The 21,666-nt window shown below is 32.5% G+C and overlaps 1 protein-coding gene across 1 annotated transcript; it reads left to right on the top strand.

Moving 5' to 3' along the window:
• Positions 1–14,188: 14,188 nt before the first annotated feature.
• LOC100255658 (transcription factor GTE4) lies at positions 14,189–21,201 on the top strand. Its single transcript, XM_002282966.5, has 5 exons — positions 14,189–16,234; positions 16,331–16,376; positions 16,476–16,586; positions 16,710–16,786; positions 20,609–21,201. Exons 1-4 carry the CDS (start codon positions 14,660–14,662, stop codon positions 16,769–16,771), a joined length of 1,794 nt encoding a protein of 597 aa, XP_002283002.1. The 5' UTR covers positions 14,189–14,659; the 3' UTR covers positions 16,772–16,786; positions 20,609–21,201.
• Positions 21,202–21,666: the final 465 nt, after the last annotated feature.

The raw sequence follows: 21,666 nt of genomic DNA, 5'->3' as shown, positions 1-21,666 counted from the left end.
AATTTTAAAATATATAATTTTTTTAATGTTAATTATATTTAACTTTCTTTTGTATTTTCTATAATATAATTAAACATGAGAAAATAATTTTTCTTACCTTTTTTGTCTTTAATACTTTTTGAGAACTAAACGTAATCTAAATAAATTCATTATAAGACGTTGTTTTATGTTTTTTTGGAAAAAACAAGAAAATAAAAAAATTAAAAGTTTGAACAAATTTACAAAGAAGTCCTCGTATATAACAAGACAAAAGCAGAATTGAAAAGGAAGAGAACTAGTAAATATTTCAATCAAGTATGTTTCAGTATCCTTGAGGTTGAAGGCATACATGCACCATGTTGATCATAGTCAAAGTGGCAGCTCGATCCCACTAATAGCTGTCCCATATTGACATTTTGCATTTTAAATGGACTAGAAATAGTGGTAGCAATGGTGGTCTCAAGGCTATATATATCCAACCATCCATACTAAGAAAAACTACACTGTCCAGACTTAAACTTTTGAGTCCCGTGTATTAGAGCAGCAATATGGCTAGCTTCAGATCAGTTATATTGTTCTTCTTCCTAACCCTAGTTTTGCTTTCATTTTCAAGCTCAGAAGCTCGGTCTGTAGGCCTGTACTCAAGCAAGATGAAGCCTACATTGACTGATCAAAGAGCTCAAGAAGCACCCAAAGCAAATATCCAACAAGAAGACAAAACTGGGAGGCATTATGAGCCCACCAGGCAAAGCCCTGGAGGCCCCAACCCTCAACATCACTAGGCCATTCATGAAAGCTCCGGTATCGATCCTTCCATCGATTGATCACCATTGATTCAGGCCAAGAAGAGATCAGTTTACTCTGTCGTAGTTGCTTATGTCTTGTCATCAATAAAATTAATGTCTGGCATCATAAGGAATGTAGACCATTGGTGAATGGTGGATGTTTTTAGAATGTTTCTTTACAGTTATGGGGCAACAAAAGAGTACTTCTAAAGAGAAAGGGCTTTATGTTTATGTGTGATATGGGCTCATTTGCTATTGAGAATTCAATATAAAATAGCTTATCCTAACATTTTTAAGCAACCCCATCAACCTGAAGTGGTGCTCCATGAACATACTGCACCATACTTATATTCATGAAGGATAAAAATATAGTTTCTTTTCTCTTTTGTTCTTTATCTTTTGTCCTCAACCAGACATCACTGCAGCTAGTTTTATTGTTTAATTTTGATATATATGAAGATGCAGATGGAAGAGAAAGGACTTGGTAATTGGTTTCAATGTTAAACCCATAGACTTATATAGGCATTGTGGGACACTAGATGGCCACTTAATGAATAAAATTTGACTTGGAGAAGCACTCTGAATTCAACTTAATTATCTAGGTCAAAGGGCCATTTCCCCTATGCACAGGTCCATCCATATTATTTTTCTTGAGTTGTTCATTTACAATAAAGGGGGCTTTTTATTCATTTAATCTTTAGTACTCCCAAGTTTTTTTTTATAAATGAAATTGATTTACATTTTACTGCAAAATGCCACAAAGATATAATTAAGTTGCAGGTAACTTATAAGTGAACTACAAGCACTTGGTAGTAAAAGCCAACATATGTGGCATGAACCCATCTATTGAAATGCTGTTTTACATTCTGCTTTATACATGTTTTGTTTTAGAAGACCCCTTTCCTATCAACCATCTTGGTAGAATCTTAATAAATTAATAGTCTTGATAAAATAATGTGTTTTGTCAATCCCGATAATTGGGCTAATATACTAAATTAATAATTAGATAAATTTATAAAATAATATATATATATATATATATATATATATATATATATATATATATATATATATATGTGTGTGTGTGTGTGTGTGTGTTTTTGTTTTAGAACATCCCATTCCTATCAATCATCTAGGTAGAATTTCGACAAATTGACGGTCTTGATAAAATAATATGTTTTGTAGTTTCTTATAGAACCTACTTACAACATAAATTAATAATTTCCTAACATATAATTAAATTCATATGATTTTTTATAAGACCTTTATAAAATATGTGTCCCATATTATTTATTTCTTTTTAAATTGATGTTGACTTAGATTTGATCTTAACTTTTTATATTGTGGAAAGGTTTGGTGCAACATTTTCATATTATAACAAGAAATTATTCAATATCATTATTACTTTGAGTGTTTCTAGTTTTTAAGTGAGAGGAGCTCCATAATAGAATTATTCAAAATGTTTAGTCAATAAAGAATACTTTGATAAATTAATAATTTATAATTAATTAATTAACTATTAATTTATTGATTAATTAATATTCAATTAATTAATAGTTTTTTTATCCCAAGATTATCATTTGTTGAGGCTTGATTGCACTTGGATTCTACTCATCACAACATCTTTAAGGAAAAAAGAGAGAGAGAGAGAGGTTCCAAGCCATTCAAGCCTAAAATAAACTATCAAAAGAAGGTAGAAATTGATAGAATAAAGATAAGAAAAAAAGTTATTTGAAATGATTACAGTGAACAATTCATTAGGAGCAAAGAGTGATGATAAAAAAGGAGTTTCAATAACTCTTTATTATTTAATTTTTCTTCTTGGTGGAAAGAAAATTTAGAAATTTAGAATTAAAGGCTCCACTCATACATATTGAGTTGGCATCTTTCATAATGCACTCTATCCAAAATTCTCTAAATGGTAGGACAGAGTTTCCAATATTGACCTTATCCATATGTATTATATGGCCAACTAAAGCTTAGATATATTTATATATATAAATACTGCCACAAATTAATTTTTTATTTTGTACAATTGACCAAATTCCTTCACTTTTTGGGTGTGGGGAATTTTAATTCCCAAAGTGTCTTACATTATATCCCACTGGCACAACCACTTTAAAAGGCAAGGAAATTCAAAAACTAACTTCAACTATTTTTCAGCAAAATTATAACATATAGCCTAGTTTTGAAAAAATATTAAAGAACAAAGTAGTTGAACTTAAAATCATTTTTAACCTTTTTTTTTTCCAAAACTTATGTACTCAAATAAATAAGACTAATTTACAAGTAAACTAGATTAAGTACTAGATTTAGATTTGATAATTTGGTTCTAAATATTTCTAGATTAACTCTACATATATACTTTATTGAGAATTTGTTGGTCATTGAAAGGTCAAGCTCATGAATTCATGGAGTAGTTGATATATAAGTAAACATCTAAAAGCAATATTTAGTAAGTTTAATGATAAGTCAAAAGGTATGAAGCCGTGAGACATTTAATTTTGAAAAGTCTGATCAAAACAAGCTTAGCATGAGAATATGGCATAGCGCGCTCAAGTGTCTAGGACGCTCAGCACTTGAGGTGAATTTTGTTTTATTTGTTGTTTTTTAAATTTAAGAAAATTTGGGTATTTTGAAAAGCAGTGGTTTGACCAAGCCCACTAAGGCTTTTATCTTATACGTATGCCTTCATGTGTTGAAATTTTGTATGTGCCCTTAACATGTAATGGTCATTATTTTATCAAATATTCTCAAAACTTTCAAGAGCCGATTTAACATTCAAGGCAGATTGTGGTAGTTGATGGAAGGTAGGAGGACTTAAGGTATCCCCTAACGAGAGCAAAGTGCAGCTTTACAAACATTAAAGCAAATTATAGGTGTTAGCTAATATAAATCTATCACGAGAAGGTAGTTTGTGGATCCAATTAAGTAAAAAAGTGTACTTGTTTTTCATGTTTAGCGAATTTGCTCTATCATCAATTAGGCGTTTTATTTTTATATTTTCAGCTTTTCTATGAGTCTTTATAAGTGATTTTCCATGTATATCTTTTATTTTATAGTATGATCGAATTTATACTTATATTCATGGATACTTTGAAGTGATAAAGAAAATCACAAGTAGTATAAAAATAAAACTTTGGGCTTTAGAATTAGGACAACCTATCTAATCCCCCACCCAATCTTAATAGTTTCATGAATCAAGTTAAAAAGACTTTCAATTAGTATTGAGTAGGTTAAATGTTAAAAAAGGTAAAAAAAATAAAATTATTCCCCCTATTTTTATTGATGCATAGAACTATAATTAGTAAGATTATCAATTAATAGCTCACGAATGGAAATATTTATCTTCATTGGAAAGCCCATATGGAGTTTGTCTTAAAATGTAAAATTGGAATTTTGTTGAATTAGATGGGAACCTCCATTAAAGTTAGATGGGACTAGAAGATCAAATGGTAAACTTACGCCCAAGGATGAGTGGAACAAACTTGACAGCCATAGTAGTAAAGAGAATGCTAGCTAGAGCTGCTTATATCATTTTTTTAATGATGAAAGTCTTAATAAATTTTAGAGGATGATAACTTGTAAATATGCTAAAGAAACCTAATATATCTTATCTATTACAAGTGAGGACACTTAAGTTGTTCAAAATTCAAATTCTAACTGTTAAGTTTGAAAAAACATAAGAATGCAAGAACATGAAAACCTCTCTTATTTCTATTTATGCAAACTTGAGTGACATTGTTAACTTTGATTTCAATTTGGGTGAGAAATCCCCAAATCTAAGATGTTTAAAAAAAAAATCCTTAAATCTCTTCTTGGGGGAGTTTGACCTAAGGTAACCACTATAAAAGGCAAAAACATTGATTTTATAAGAGTTAATGAACTTATTAGGTCCTTACAAACCTATGAGATGTCTCTGTCTAATTCAAGAAAGTTTAAGGAGTAACCTTAAAAGCTTTTACTAATAAAGATAATGAGTTTGAACTAAAAAAAAATGATCAATATTGTTTAAAAAGTTTTATAGGTTTTTTTTATTTGCAAGAAAAATTAAGAAAATAATGCAAACTCATACAAAATTTCTTACAAAATTAGACTGAAAGAAGGAAAAAAAAAATCTTAAACCAAGGAAAGAGAAAAAGAATTAAGGGTCATCTAAACATAAGAAAATTGAATAGTATAAGACATACAATATTTGATTGCTCAAGTTCTAAAATTAGTTAGAAAGCAATAAAGGCAACTTGAAATAATACCAAGTCCAATGAATGTACATGAGTTAGATGACTCTTGTAAAATTAAAGATGATTTTAATCTAGCTGCTTTTGTTCCTTCTATCACTAAATCTATTTATTATACTTTGAACGAAATAAATCAAAACGATGAAAAAGAATTTGGCTTTCATAATATACATGTTGATTATATATGATGCCCTATATGAAGAAAGTTTACAAATTAAGACTAAAAATTTTAAAATGAATATGAAAGCATTGAAAATTAAATAACTTTATAATGCATTAAAATGTAAAATGCTAACCTACTAAATGAAATTGACACCTCAAAATCTCAAAAAGAAAATTTGCTTAATAAGGTCAAATTCCTAGAGAGTAAGTAGAATGTGGCACTTGATAAGAATAATACTTTAAAACTTGAACTAGATGATATAACTAAGGACATAGATATGATTAAAGAAATGTTTCATAGGATCTAAAATCTTGAATGACATAATTAGGTAATTAATTAGTTAAAAAAAATATAGTTGATAACAAACATGGGCTTGCTTATATTAGTAAGGATGAGACCCTCACTAGTGGAAAACAACTTTTGTAAAGGCCAAGAAGGTTGCTCCATCTATGGAAACATTCAATACTACTTCTTTTGCACTATTTTCAATAAGTCCATATATGAACAAAATAGATATTATATATAGCACCTTCTTCTAGATTTCAATCTCATGTAAATGAACTAGTGAATGAGTCTAACTCTCTAAACAACTAAATTCTAAATATAAAAAAGAGTAAAAGATCTCTAAGAATGGGAGGAGTCAAGTAAGCATACCTTTGAAAGTTAAGCAAGTTTAGGTTAGGAAAAGGTGATATTAGTTGTAATGTAGTGTTCACTTTACTTAGGGGCTAGAATACTTGGTGGTTAGTACTTCAATAGTAGTTGTTCTAAGCATAGAGGATAAGCCATTTTTTACTACCTTCAAGGAGTTCAATGATGGTAATGTGATTTTTGGTGATAAAAGGTTGCCTATATTAGAAGAAGAGATTCTATTTACACACTAGGTTGTCCTTACCTTAACAAGATCCTTTATATTGAAGGATGGGAGGTGAATTTGATTAGTATTAGTTAAATATGCATGTGACAATAATTTCAATGTTAATTAGATTCCCAAAATAGATATGATGTTTTGGATGACAATGGGGAAGTATATTTACACTATATATAGGATGGATTATTGCTATACAATTAATCGTAGTCCTAGATTTTATGTAGTATTTAGAAGTGTTAAAGTATACTCAATGGAGTTATGGCACAAGATTTTAGGATACATAAACTTTAGGGATATGGTCAAAATTGACAATAGAAATCAAGTTAGAGATGTACCTAAGTGGATGCCCCTAGCAACTTAATCTATGGTGGATGTTTAAAGGGAAAGAAAATAAGAAGATCACATAATTGAGGACATTGGTACTTCTACGTTACCTATTACACATGGATCTTATAGGTCTTACGTTCATCCTTTGCATAGGTGGTAAAAAGAATGTCCTACTTATAGTCGGTGACTTCTCTAAATACACCTTTGTTGTATTCCTTAGAGAAAAGTCAAAAGTTATAAAACACCTTAATGCTATTTCAATAGAGCATCAAATGAGATAAGGATACCCGTTATAAGGATTAAGATTGGTAAGGGAAGAGAATTTGAGAATATTATGTTTGAACATTATCCCAAAAATAAAGGTCTTAAACATGGATTTTCAACCCCCATTACATTTTAACAAAATAGGGTAGTTGAAAGAAAGAACCAAATCCCTTAAGAGATTGATTGTGTTATGCTTCATATCATGATTTTCCCACTCACTTCTAGGATGAAGCTAATTAACACTATTTGTTGCAATACTAATACTTTTTTCTTTGGGACAATGATAGTGAAGTGGGTTCATGACTGTTTGAAAGTCAAACTCATGGTCATGGTGACTGCATGTGTGACACAGCTTAATCCAATGAAGAGTAAGACTTGACTAGGGAAAGCACTTTCAATTGAACTTATCTACATGAAATGGCTATCAGCATGGACAGGTGTATCATTCCTTTTGCTCAGGCCATTTACTTGGATTCTGCTTGTCACCTCATCCCCAAAAAGTGCGTCTCTAGTGAAGAGAACTTCAGAAAATAAACTTCCAAAATAAGCCGTGAATTGAAAGACTAGATGGCACAAAAGAGTTAGCTAGCTCAAGTGAGATGAGGGTGGATTTTGTTAATTGACCCTAGAAAAGGCCAATTTCTCAAACTAGAACATTGTATGTAAGAACATATATTAATAAGCCACTGCTTTGCTTTGGGGCATTTTAATTTAATTGTAGCTTTCTTCCATTAAATTCATTTATAGTTGCCTTAATTGTTGTTTATATATTGGCCTATATGATAATGTAATAATACAACTCTTAAGCATGGAGATGAATCATTTAAATAATGATTATTATAAAACAAATACGAGATTTGTGACATTGAAAGTTATAAAAAGCTTGAATTCATCTCATTGAATACCAATTAATTTTTACATAAGATGGTTAGAACCTAATCCAAAAATTAATATCAATGTCAATAAAATTAATGCCACTTTAATAGTCTTGGGAACATCCTAATTAGTCCAAGGTCATTATCATTGGACATAGGAACCCCTCCATGTACATTCATATTCACTTATTCACGTTTTAATGGAAGTAATTGGAAGTTGCAGTTAAGTTGCTTCAAGTTTGGCTCATTTGCTAGTGATTAATTCTATCATATGGGTGAATGTTACAGTTTTTGTCAAGTTCAGTTTGATGTGTTTCTAGTTTGGCTCATTTGCTAGTGATTCTATCGTATGGGTAAACGTTACAACTTTCGCCAAATTCAATTGGTTTGATATATTTCGAGTTTGGTTTATTTGTTAGTGATTTTATCATATGGGTGAATGTTACAATTCTCGACAAATTCAATTGGTTTGATGCATTTTGATAGTCCATCACTTAACAACTTAAACATTTTGAATCAAATTGATAGCTTAACATACATACATAGCATCAAAATCTCAATCTATGGAAGGTTAAAAGTATGAATTTCATTGATGTTTGTTTCACTCGTTTATTGAACCCATGTGCCTGATTGTGAGAAAGTGTACATGCAAACCCTAATAAAAGAAAAGTCGACCGTGAGTAAGGTTTCACTTTCTAATTCATTTGGCTCCTACTAGAGCTACTATTATCTAGCTATCTCAAACAGACCATACCTACAATGGCTCCATCCATTCTAAAAGTTTACTTGGAAAAATTGTCATGGAAAGTCCAACTTCCACACTCTTTAGTCAGGGATGCTAATGCTAATGCTATCAACTTATAATGGAAAAAGTAATAATTCAGGTACCATGTTAAGCAATCTTGGTGACAACATATTGGCATTTTCCCAATCCCAATCCACGTGGATGCCAAATCCAAATTGACAGAAGAGTCATATATGGATAAGATATGTTCATGAAAGTATGATTAGATTCCAAATTTGACAAATATTTACAAATTGGCAACAACTAGACAAAGAAAATTCTGACTTGTACTCAGATATATGCTACAAACTTTCTATGAAGAAGTGATGACATTTTGACCTCAATCCCCTCCCATTAATTTTCATCTGTCTTTATCCTCTTAATTTCTCTTCAATTCTATTGCCATTTCCCTATAGAAGAAGTTGGACATGTAGAAAAACCTGCCATCTCCCTATAGAAGAAGTTGGACTTGTAGAAAAACCACTTAATTAAGGCTTCATTAATTAAGGCTTCAATATATGTACAATTTTTTCTTGAATTCATGCCATAGGACAATTCTCAAAATCCCCATGTGGGCTAAACCCTTTCTTTTGATATAAACCTTTCATGTAGAACAAAGGTTATCATGCCTTAATGCAATTTTCTCGGGTTAATTATGAGTTAGTTTAAGAGTGGAATAGAAACAAAAGGTCACGAGATAATGAACTAAAAACACCCACTTGATTCTATTTAAAGTAATGGTGATGACTTAAAAATTAAGGCAGAAAACTCCAATCTAGAGAGAAGACAAACATCTGCTAAATACATCAAAGTTATCTGCTGATACGATTCTCCAATACCGATCTTTCCTATAGGGCCCTCCCACTGAAACTGCACGTATATATAAGAGGGCAGCTCTTGTTAATTGTTACAGTACTGCAAACTGCTTCTACTTCAATTTTGTTATAAGCTTCTTACATATAAAAATATCTACAATTTTTATCATTTTCAACCTTAGGGACAATGGCTAGGGCATTTCGACCGAATTTTCCACTGCTGTTTGTAGTCATTTTACTGACAGTAGTAGTGAGTTTGGAGGCGGGTCGAAACCATGGCCCTTCAATGGTGCAGAAGAGGGTTGAGAGTCAATTTATTTTACGCCAAATGGGGTTGGATGCAGCAAAGTTGGAGTATCACCGGAAAAGGTCGATGATGGATGCAGAAACAACTAGGGCTTCGCCTGGAGGGCCTGATCCTCAACATCATTATGAACTAACTGCATTGCCCTAGATACCTTGTGTGCCTTTTGAGGGTGGTCCAAACTCCCTGTTTGTCATTTTCATTTATTAGCAGGTTGTGATTTGTTACTGAAATCACATCCATGGTTGCAAAAAGCACTTGATAAGTACTTGTCCGAGTGTTTTGAGAACTTAAGTTCTACTGTTAGGATTTGATTTTATCTTTCTTTTTTTTCTTTTTCTTTTTTCCTTGAATTAGGGTTTGAGAAGTGCTTTCTCAATTATAAGCCGGGAAGTTTTGTTTTTGGAATAAAATGCTTCTTTGTTTGTGTGTCAAGTAGCTCTACTTAGCTATTTGCATGTAGGAGTAGAAGTAGGTGGGCCCCAAGCTCATCGGGGAATTGGGCTCGACCCAATTATTGTTGTGGGCTCGATTGATACGGCCTAGTCCTTTTGCGTTGGGCTAGGCCAAGTTCACGACACGAGCGCTTGACACTTGATGACATGGCATGTCAAGTGACTACTTTTTCAATTTTTCTTCTTTGAATGTATTGAAAAGTAAAAAATATCACCTTCATAAACTATATAACAACTAATTTGAAAGTAATCGTTTAAATGATTATAACATACTAAAATTAGACTATTCATAATATATTAAGAATAGGAAGAAAAAAAAAGTGAAAACAAGTGTACCTAATGAGAATGTGAATTATTATGACTTGTATTTAAGAATATTTTTTTTTTTTCTAACAAGTTCTTTATTTCATTTTCCCCTTTGTTTTCTTATTTTTTTTCTTTCATTTTCAAGATTCAAATAGAGTTAAAGAGTTTTAACTTAAATAAAAATTTAGTACTTGTATCATAGATAACCTTCCAAAGAAGTAGGTTAAGCCAATGACCCCATAAAAAAAATGATTATCTTAGTAAGTTGTTTTACTTGGTTCTTCAAATGAGCCACTTAATGAGGGTGAGTGTTAACAATAATAATGGTACATGAATAACCAAATTTTTTATCATGGTTAGAGTTCAACAAATTTAAGGCCTTGATTACTCAAAATTCAATTCTTAAATGTTTTCTTTCCTTTCAGAAGTGGATGTCCCAAGTGCGTATGTCTCAAGTTTAAGTATTAGGATTAACCAATACATATAATTCTCAAGAAAAGTATCTATGTTCTTAGCCAAACCTTCTCATATTAATTGATATCCTTTTTCATTGATGACAAATATAACTCATGCCTAAGTTGAAAGCAACATTGACATATCTTGATATTAACCTCTAGAACATCCAACACATGCTTAAAAAGGAAGGGTATTGCAAATATCCTCACAACTTGAGTCACAACATATCCAAATTGATTGATCACACTTTGGTATGCATGAGTCACACCCTTCTCTCACCTTAGGACTAAAAGAAGGCAATCTAAGATATTGACTTGTCACATGCCAACTATAAGCATAGCACTCATAAATCATCCCATGTAACATTGATCTAAGGCTAAGAGCATCTTCCTCTCACTTTAGGATATAAAAGTTGGAGTAATAAGTAAACATTAAATGACTCATAAAGAGCAAATATTCACAATCAAGGACATCCTTCTCTTACATAAGGATAAGGATTAAGCAACTTTAAATCTTGACTTATGACATGTCAAATATAAACATGGTTGTTTCGAATCATCCTCCAAGGCTAAAGTTACCTTCCTTTTAAGTCAAGGTATGATATTTCTTCTCTTACCTTAGTATATGAAAGTTAGAGTAATATACACATTAATGACTTATAAAAAGTGCAAACCCAAATAAAAGAGAAACTAGGTTATGAAGTAACCATTTCTACAAATAAAGACGTGATTACTCTTAAAAAAGACATACCAAAAGCAAACACCATTCACCTTAAGATTGCCCTTGAAACATATAAAGTCGATAACACATCCAAATATTTATCCTCCAAAATATTCAAGCTCAAGACCTCCTCTTACCTCAACGTATGTTATTCCTCTTCTCATCTCAAGATATAAAAGTTAGAGTAATATGCACACAAAGGACTAAGTAAATGACTTACGGGAGCTATTGTCATCTTCTACACCATAACCAACTACCTCAATTTAAAAATGCAATATTTATCAAGGGACCTACAAATCTCTAGTCATGACATGCCAAAAAAAAAGAATATCACATGTCTAAGAATTATCCTAAAGAATATCCAAAATGATATCATCATTTTCTAACCTAAGGATGAGGATAAGGCATATTCAAATCTCAACTCATAATATGTTAAATATGAACATGATACTCTGAAATCATCTTCAAGGACGTTCGAGATTGAGACTACCTTTTTCTTACCTTAAGGCATGGCATTTCTTCTCTCGCCTTAAATACAAAAATTGAACTAGTTAGTATGCATGCATTAAATGACCTACAAGGTATAATTGTTGCCTACCACCCAACAACCCACTACTTCAAAGTAAAGATATACGATGATTATCATTGTCCTCTCAAGTTGACTCATCATGACATAAAAAATGATCATGGTGCTTTCATATATATCATCCTCAATAACATTTAAGGCTAAGGTTATTCTTTTCTTACCTTAAAATATAATATCCATTCTCCCACCTTAGACAAAATGGTCAAACTAATATAAATCCCTTAAGTGACTTGTAAAAAGAAACTATTACTTATTTCCTACGCTTAAGAATCCATTACCTTTAATGTAAACACATGATAGTTATCACCTTTCACTCAAAAACCCTTACCTCAAATCCATTACCTTAATGTAAACACATGATAGTTTTTCACTTGAAAACCCTTACCTCTGGCTACTTATCTCACATGAGGAAGGATTAGTAGATTAATATAAACATATCAAACAACTTAAAAAGGGCAACTATTGCTTGCCATCGAACAATTACTATTGATGCCTACTCATATCATCAGTAAAAGTAAATCACACTATGACTTCAAACAAAACATCTACTCTACAAGGGAAAAAAATGCTCAACACTATGGAACACATTGAATGACTTGTAAAGGATTATTGTTGTTTATTGATTTGACAACCCTTATTTAACGGTTAACACTTAAGAATATTATTATTGATGCATGTAAACTACATCTATTTCATTTTAGACAAAACACATCCTTTAGGAGAAAAGAAGACTCAATCTTAAGAGTATTGTTAAATACATCCGCAAAAATATCTTTACACTATATTTATTTATTTATCATTTTTTATTATTTTTAAGTGAAACTTAAATGTGAAAGGGTAAAAATGTATTCTTCTTCACTATGATACCCACATCCTCAAAACCCTAAAGGAAATTATTTTTGTATTCACCAAATTGATCTTTGCATCCATCCTATTTATACATCCACTTAAAAATAATAATGTTATTAATATATCCACTAACATTTTTAAAAATACCTAAAAGACCTTTCTCATTCATCTCTTTCACCCCATCTATTTCTTCCTTTTTTTTTTAAAGAGAAAATCATTTTCTCTAATGTTCATTTGATAACAGAAGAGTATTCGAAGGACGTTCATAGTCAATTCTAATTTTTTTATATATAGACATTTTATTTGAATTCATATAACATACCACATGAATATCTTTTAGGGTTTATTTTTTATGAAAAACAATTAGAAAGAATTTAGAAATGATATAAAAATGAGAAATCAAGAAAAAGTACAATAAGAAAAAACTCATTTTGTGGTTTACGAACCTAAAAGACCAAACACCTTGGAAAGGTTTGAACTTGAAAGTCTAGAAACTAAAGAAATATCTATAATTGGAAAATCAGATACACTAGAAATGTCAGAATGCATAAAGTCGGACAAAGTTCAATTGTTTGACAAATAAAATATCTGAAGGTATAGTTCTAGACACCTATAAGAGTGTTTGATATATAATTCTAAACATTCTAAGTATGTTTGAAAGTACAGTGTCAAATATTTATAAAACTTCTGACTCTGCGACATCGAACTTCATTCATGATGTCTCATTCTTCCAGCTCCAAAAATACGAAAAGAAATGTAAATAAGAAAAAGAAATAAAAAAGCACATTATAAAAGACATTTACATATACCATCATTGGAAATAATTCTTGTTTATAAATTGGTGAAAAATACAACTTTCTTAATAAATTTTGTTATAGTACTTAAGAAGTAGAATGAAAATGATGATTTAGGAATTTTATCAAGAGATATTTTTATCCTAGAAAAATCCTTAAAAGAGTGGATGTCAAGATCAAGGATGCAAATATAATATCCTAAACTCTAACTTAACTTTCATTTACTTTTCCATTTTCGTCTTTCATATTTTTTCCTTATTTCCTTCCTTTCTCTTCCCTACCATCTTCCTTCTCAAATGCTTCCGCACAATCATTGCACCAATGGCATCAATGCATGTAAAACACAACCATGTTATTTCAAACAAAAATTACTCAACACATTAAATTAATCTTCATTGTCTTCCTTTCTACTTGGTAACACCCATGAGACTTTAGTGATTTTTGGTTGGAAATTTTGGTAATATTTAATCCCAATTTAAATATGTCCATGTGAAAAAAAAAAAAAAATGGTCCAAGTAAAAACTTGAAAGTTTTTGGAAAAATTATAAAAGAATTTTTCTAAATACACCTTTTTTTTTCCTTATAACTTTTCTTAATAAAAACTATCCCTTTATTGCAAAAGATTTTTCTACAAAAAAAAAATAAAAATAAAAATTGATTTCTGTTTTTTCCTTCAGTTTCTCGTCAACCAAACACAGTCGTTTGCAAACTCGTTGCACCCGGCGTTTCATTCCTTAAATAATCCAATAACCCCCACCCGCAATTACAACGCGTGGGGCAAGGCTCAATGCTCAACATGGCGCGTGTTATCAAAATCTCAGTACCTCGAGTGAACTTAGCCTGAAAGCTGAGAGCAGTTCGGATCAACTCTGTGTTTTGCCTTGCTGTCGCTTTCTAGGGTTTCTCTGCCAAATTCGAAACCCTAACCCTAGATTCCAGAAGCCGTAGTGCCGTACACCTCCAACGCAGGTTTTCGAAGAATACACGCTAGTGTTTTTCTGTCTTTTTGGGGTATCTGGGAAGCGTTGATTCGATTCAAAACCCTGGTTTTTTAGGAGATCTAGCTAGGGTTTTTGATCGGTACATGTATGGCTTCAGAGCCATTAGGCGGTGGGGGCGGCGATTCGAGAGAGAAACAGAAGTGGGCAGAGAGCGGCAAAGTCTATAAGCGCAAAAACCATAACAAAGGCATCAAAATCAACAACGAGAGCAGCATCATTAACAACAACGTGGCTCAACAATCCTCACAAACCCTAGCGACTACCACCGAAGACGCGAACTCATTGCAGCCGCAGGCTCTATCGCGGTTCGATGCGGCGTCGGACGACTCGTCGAGCCACACCCCTCCTGCGGAAAACGGGCGGGAGAATATGAACGGGAACGGAGTGAAACCGGAGGATCCTAATGTTGAAAAGATCAGGTTTCGTTCGATTTCGATGAGATCGAAAGTGGAGAAAAGGGATTTGAGGAGGAAACTTTTGGGTGAGCTTGATCAAGTGAGAAGTTTGGCGAAGAAACTAGACACTAACGACGGTCAGCTTAGTGGGTATGCGCATTCGCAGGTGTCGGGTAACGATGGGCTTGATAGAGGTGGAGGTGCATTGAGGGTGAATTCGGAGGTGGGTTCTGTGGGGGTTCAAGATTCACGGCCGTTTCGAGGGCTCAGTGTCTCAGTGATGGGGAACAGTCATGGGATTGGTGAATTTGTGGAGAAGGAGAAGAGGACACCCAAGGCCAATAAGTATTATCAGAATCCAGATTTTGTCCTTGGGAAAGACAAATTGCCACCTCCGGAGAGTAACAAGAAGCCCAAATCCAACGGGGTAGGAATCGACAAGTATGTGGCTCAAGCATTCAAGAATTGTAGTAATTTGCTTGCAAAGTTGATGAAGCACAAGCATGGTTGGGTGTTTAACAATCCGGTTGACGTGAAGGGGCTCGGATTACATGATTATTATTCAATTATAAAACACCCGATGGATTTTGGTACAGTGAAGAGTAGGTTAAGCAAGAATTGGTATAAGTCCCCAAGGGAATTTGCCGAGGATGTCAGACTCACATTGCAAAATGCCATGACTTATAACCCCAAAGGACAGGATGTTCACTGCATGGCAGAGGAGTTGCTGAAAATATTTGAGGAGAAGTGGGCGGCTATTGAGGCCGACCTTTACTGGAGGTTTGGGATGGGCCATGATGCTGGAACACCCACGCCCACTTCAAGGAAGGCTCCTTATCTTCATCATCATCATTCTCCAGAAATGAGGACTGTGGATAGGTCCGGGTCTATGGCAATGCCTATTGATTCCAATTTGAAACCTGGAAATTTTGCTCATATGAGGATGCCAGTCCCAAAGAAACCCAAAGCAAAGGATCCCCATAAGAGGGATATGACATATGAGGAGAAGCAGAAGCTTAGCTCAAACCTCCAAAGCTTGCCATCAGAAAAGCTGGATCATATTGTTCAGATTATCAAGAAGAGGAATTCAGCTGTTAGTCAACAAGATGATGAGATTGAAGTGGACATAGACAGTGTTGATGCTGAAACACTTTGGGAACTTGATAGGTATGTAACTAATTATAAGAAGAGTTTGAGCAAGAACAAGAGAAAAGCTGAACTTGCTTTCCAGGCAAGAGCAAATAGTGACCACAATATCCAGGAAATGGTGAGTCATTGAACTGTTATTTTTACTGAGTTTTTGCGATTCATTCCCACTTGGATGGTGTTGGCTAACACAGGATTTGGCTTCTTGTCTTTACAGTACTCGTCCTCAGCCACAGCAGGAGCACCAAAAGAAACTAAATCAGGTAAGTGGGGGGTTGATGGCATTTTGGTTTATATCCTCTTGATCAGTCTGAAACTGAATGGTAACTTAATCATTCCCATTGATTTTCTTTGTCAAGCAGATGGAGAACATGTTTCCGCTTCTCCCATTCAAGCAGAAAAGCAAGGTGATAATGCAGGGGGAGGATCAAGTAGTTCGAGTTCAAGCAGTGATTCTGGATCTTCTTCAAGTGGTAATTTGACTTTATTTTTTTGTTAACTATTATGGTTTGGTTGCAATGCATTATTTTTTTTAGATTATTGCAGTGCATCGAAATCCCCTCATTGAAGTGGACATAAATATACTCTATATGCAGATTCTGACAGTGAAAGTTCTTCTGCATATGGATCAGATGCAGGTCATTCACCTAAGAATTGATCAGACTTAATTTAGGTAGGAAGCCTTATCTATCACTTGTTTTTGACATGCCTTGTTTTAATATCGTCATCCAATCTTTGAATATTTTGACTTTTACCTCCCAAGCTTCAAATTTGTGCACCTCTGTTGTTGAGTTCTTTGAACTGCACTTACATAGCTTATAAAGTAACATGACATCACATGCTACATTCTAGCATGCAGTTTATTGAGTTTCATGATGACTTAATTGAAACTTCATTAAGTTAGGGACAATTTTTGTGCACTTGTCATAGAGTAAGTAGATGTAGTTTATTTAACTTGGAATGGACTTATTTAATGCAGATTGACTGACAGTATTAAGTAATACATTAGTTACCATGCATCTTACCAACCTAAAGACAAAATTGACATTTATCTTTTAGGGGAAAAAATTGAAGAGAAACGATGAAAAGAAAAATAAAAAACTCACATGTAACATGAAGATCGAATTTACCCAACTGAAGCATAATATTTTCTTTTAGTATATCTACAGGTTTTTTTTTTTTCCAAAAAAGGCCAATTTTTTTCTTAGTTATTGGGATATTTCCCAAGAATTAATTTTAGGAATGTGACAGAATACCCATCTTCTCTCTCAAGTGAAGGATAATTAGAAAGCAACCACCAAAGATCTTTTGTTATCATTTATTCTTAGCCTAATTTGATTTGTGATGTTAATACTTACCTCTTGATCGACCCTTGTCTAACCAAATTGAACTATATGGCATTCATTGCATGATTTGAAGTGCCATCTGGATATGAGACTGCTGCCCAATGTGTACAGGGCTATTGGGGTCCTATCTGAATTTATGTTTAATACACAAACTAAGTAAACATCAATATTTTGGGTAAATTTTCTCTATTATCTGATTCTTTGTATTTCATAATAGCAAGCTCTTATTTACTTATGGTTCTTTCTATGTTATAACTGGCAATTCAATAATTAGTGGGAGATACTTACAATGCAAAAGTGATATTTTGGTTACGTTTGGTTTAGAATACACTTCCTAGTTTTAATTTTCTATTTACTTTCTCTTTCTAAAAACAGCTTTCATTTCCTATTTTTTCTTTCTTGAAAAAAAAAGTGAAAACTGTTTTTAAAAAACGAAATCTGTAAAATCTTATTTGATGTTAAGTTTGTTCTGATATGAAAATGTTAAAAGTATATAATATATTATGGGTTATATTACTATACAGGATGATATTACTACCCTCTCATTAAAAAAAAATGTTATTATCTTCTCTTTTTGTGCATACATGGTGTATTATATTTAATATATCATAGGGAAAACTACACAAACACCCCTTAAGGTTACTAACAATTACACTACCAGTACCTCAGTTCTCTGAAATCCCATTGATATCCATTGTCAGAGTTTGTCCCCTAACCGTGGTCAACTGAGATAAAATTGCAAAAGTACCCTCACGGGTTCAAAGACAAAACATCATCATTTAGCAATTCTATTTTAATCAAAAAGCCATTCAAAGACTAAACCTAATTAATTATCATTAAAGCATCATTGTTTCTTTATTTTCTTTTTTTTTTGTCCTTTTTTTCCTTCCTTAATTTTCCTTCCTTATTCTTCTTTGTATTGTTTATCATCTTTTTTTTTTTTTTTTTGTAGTTTTCTCAAATCCTCCATTATTCATCTTCTTCAGTCTCAGTCAAAAAAGAAAAAAAAATCTGTTTTTTTCTAGTCAAAAAAATTTTATATTGTTTTCTCAAAATCCAAAGTGTTTTTTGTAAGATCCCAGTTACTCTGTTTCTTCACAATCCCAGTCCATAACCCTGTCTAGTTTCTAAGAAATTAGACAAGAATATCTAACAAAACCATATAACTTTAAATTCTGTTCAAACACTAAAAAAAATATAAAATCCATCAGATCCACAATCCGAATCTCTTTTCTCCCTAAACCCAACTTATTCCAACTTATTCCCATATTTTATCCTCGAGATACCAGATGGAAAAATACACAAAGCACATAATTTGAGCTTTTTCAAACACAAACAAGAAAACATAAAACTCCAACCCAAGATACCCCCTCCAATCTATGATTTCAAGAAAACATAAAACTCCACCAACCCTAGACTTCCCTTTTAACATCTGCGAGAAATCATAGAGAAAACTACTCAAACAATGAGTGTTTCAATCCAAATTTCATAGTCATTTATTACATGCTATATATTACTATATGTTGTATATAATTTTTCTGGGCCTTATTTTTGCCCGTTATTTCCTCTTTTAATGATGTATATTTTTCTACTAATAAACAATTACTGTCTACATCTTATGCAAGAATGTAATAAACTGACATAAGTTGAAGGTTTTTACCATGTTATATATAGCAATTGACCTAGTGCATTTACTGTTGCAACTTGTGTTTCCTGCTGTCAAAATATATTAATCGATGCTGAGTTCAATCGGTTTCAGTTGTACTTTGACATGCAGATACTTAAAATGTTCGTGGTTGTGATTCTTCCCTTTTCCCTTGTATCTCTAGTTTCCTTTTTTCATTTTTTATTTTTTTTTAATAATCAAACCTTTAGGATATACTTTTCTTGACTGTTTGCCTCCTATCTCTATCTGGTGATATTGTGTAAGACATTATATGAAGTTTGAGAATGCCCTTTGAGGCCTGGTTCAAGTGGTAAAGGATTGGGGTGGGTTTGTGGGTACTTACTGGTTATATGTTCAAGTCCCAATGGGGCCCAAAAAAAACAGTAATTCAAAAAAATTATATGAAGCTTGAGAATGATAATTCCCTTTGCTCACTGATCATCTTATAAAACTACCAGTATTAGTGACCTGCCACGCTGAGGTCCAAGGCAGTAATTATGTACTAGATTGTTGAAGTACATAAAAAAAATAATGAATAAATAAGTGAATATGAATATAAATAAAAATTACTGGTATTAACAAAATGCCATACAGTATGCCATGGAAGACAACAAATTAGTTTGAATTACATTCAACAAGGAAACGGATGACGGATGACTTTGCCGCTCTAAATTATGCCATGATTGTAGTTAGCTAGAAGTTGTGCAGTTGGTCAGAACTGTGACAAAATTGAGAGCTAGAATGTAGTTAAAGCTTGAGTAGTTCCACTTGTCTGCATTAATTCTTGCCTATCATACACATTGAGCACATGGCAATCTTAAGATGTGAAAGTTTCTCTTTGTTAGTCTCAGTTTTATTGTGGTTGTAAGATGTTGCTTAAAAGCACCATTGATGCTATGCTTAAGGTTGTGTTATCTTTAAGCCACATGATATATGTTGGAGTGCTTACTGAAATGTTAATATGATGATTTTTGTCTCGGTATTCTAATGTTTACATAATGGTTATATCTTAGCCTAGGATTGGATGAGACTGTAAAACTGACTACATGTGCACGCACAATGAGCATGCACATCATTCCCCACTACAGACCTGGTGAAGGAAGAATTCTACTGTCCAACATTTGTCAGACTAGCAATGACCTAAATCAACTAAGGATCTGCATTGCATTGATACTAATACTAGGGTGCATTTCTTCTCATTAAAAGCATCTACTCTTATTAATGAATCACCTGCAGTTTCCAAATTCCATGCATCTTTCTTGTTCACCATTTGTCATCCAACTCTAAGAGCAGTGTATTCGGCTGCCTTCCTTGATTCCACTGCATGACCTTCAATCTTCTCATCAACTGCTCTGGTTGTGGTTTTCCTACAGTTTTAACACAAAGTGAAATTCCACTCAAAATTTCCCTTCTTTTCCTGTTTAACCTTTGCATTGATGGTTCTTTTATATAAAAGCTAACTTGTGCTGTTTGCTCTTTCTAGGGCGTCCTGAACCTCAAATTTCTGGGGCACGTTTGGACGAGGGCTAGAGTATTGATAAGCTTCTTCAAATGGCAGCATGTCATATCTACACGACATCAGTTAAAAGTTGAACTACAAATGTTGATGGCAGGAAGATATATATGTGCTGACTGGTAAATGCCCCCGCATTCTAAGGGGTGGTTGTCAGAAACCATCTGATGGGGCTCACCTTTCGGTAAGGACTGTGGAATGTAGTATACCATCTTTCCATGGTTACTCTGAAAGATGTACAAACTGCAACCCTAATTCTCAGCGAGATAGGAACTAGTTAGATCATAGTTAAAAGGTGGTTTGCTTTTCATTGAAACAAGCTTGAAGTTTGTAGTGTAAATGGTTAGAAATAGTGGTGGTGGTGGTGGTGGGGATAATGTTTCTTTTGTGCAGCAAATGTTTATGACGGAACTGCCCTTCTAACTTATTAGGTCATATTTAAAGGTGGTTAGCCTTTTATTTGAACTTCTAAGTTTGTAGTGTAAATGGTTAGAAATGGGTTTGGTGGGGATGATGTACTCTTTTTTGCAGCAAATGTTTATTATCAAATTGCCATTGTCTCATTGGTAACCTTGTGAACAACAGTATGCTAATCTTATTCTCAATTTATTTGCCAAATGGGTATATTTTACATCTTGAAAAGAATTAGTCCATAAAAGGGTATAGAAGGGTATTTGGTAAATTAATTTAATGATTTATTATGATTTAATAATTTAAATTAAACAATTAAGTAGATTAAATATATTTAATAAAATAACTTAATATTATAATTTAAAGTTATTTTTAATTTTAAGTATTAAGTTAAAATAATTAATTTTTTTATTTGTTTATCATGTTAATAAAAGTATATTTTAGAGTGTTGATTCTATATTCATGATTTACCTTTTTATAATAAATATTTTATAGTTATTTTATATCTTTATGATGTCTTAAATATGAATGTTTTATAAATAAATTTATTATTTAAAATTAATACAAATAAATATGAGTTTAAACTAATAAATATTAGTTAAAATCATTAAGGATGA

Source organism: Vitis vinifera, chromosome 19 (assembly GCF_030704535.1).
Source record: "Vitis vinifera cultivar Pinot Noir 40024 chromosome 19, ASM3070453v1".
Taxonomy (NCBI): Eukaryota; Viridiplantae; Streptophyta; class Magnoliopsida; order Vitales; family Vitaceae; genus Vitis; species Vitis vinifera.
This window is presented reverse-complemented; position numbering and strand designations above follow the sequence as displayed.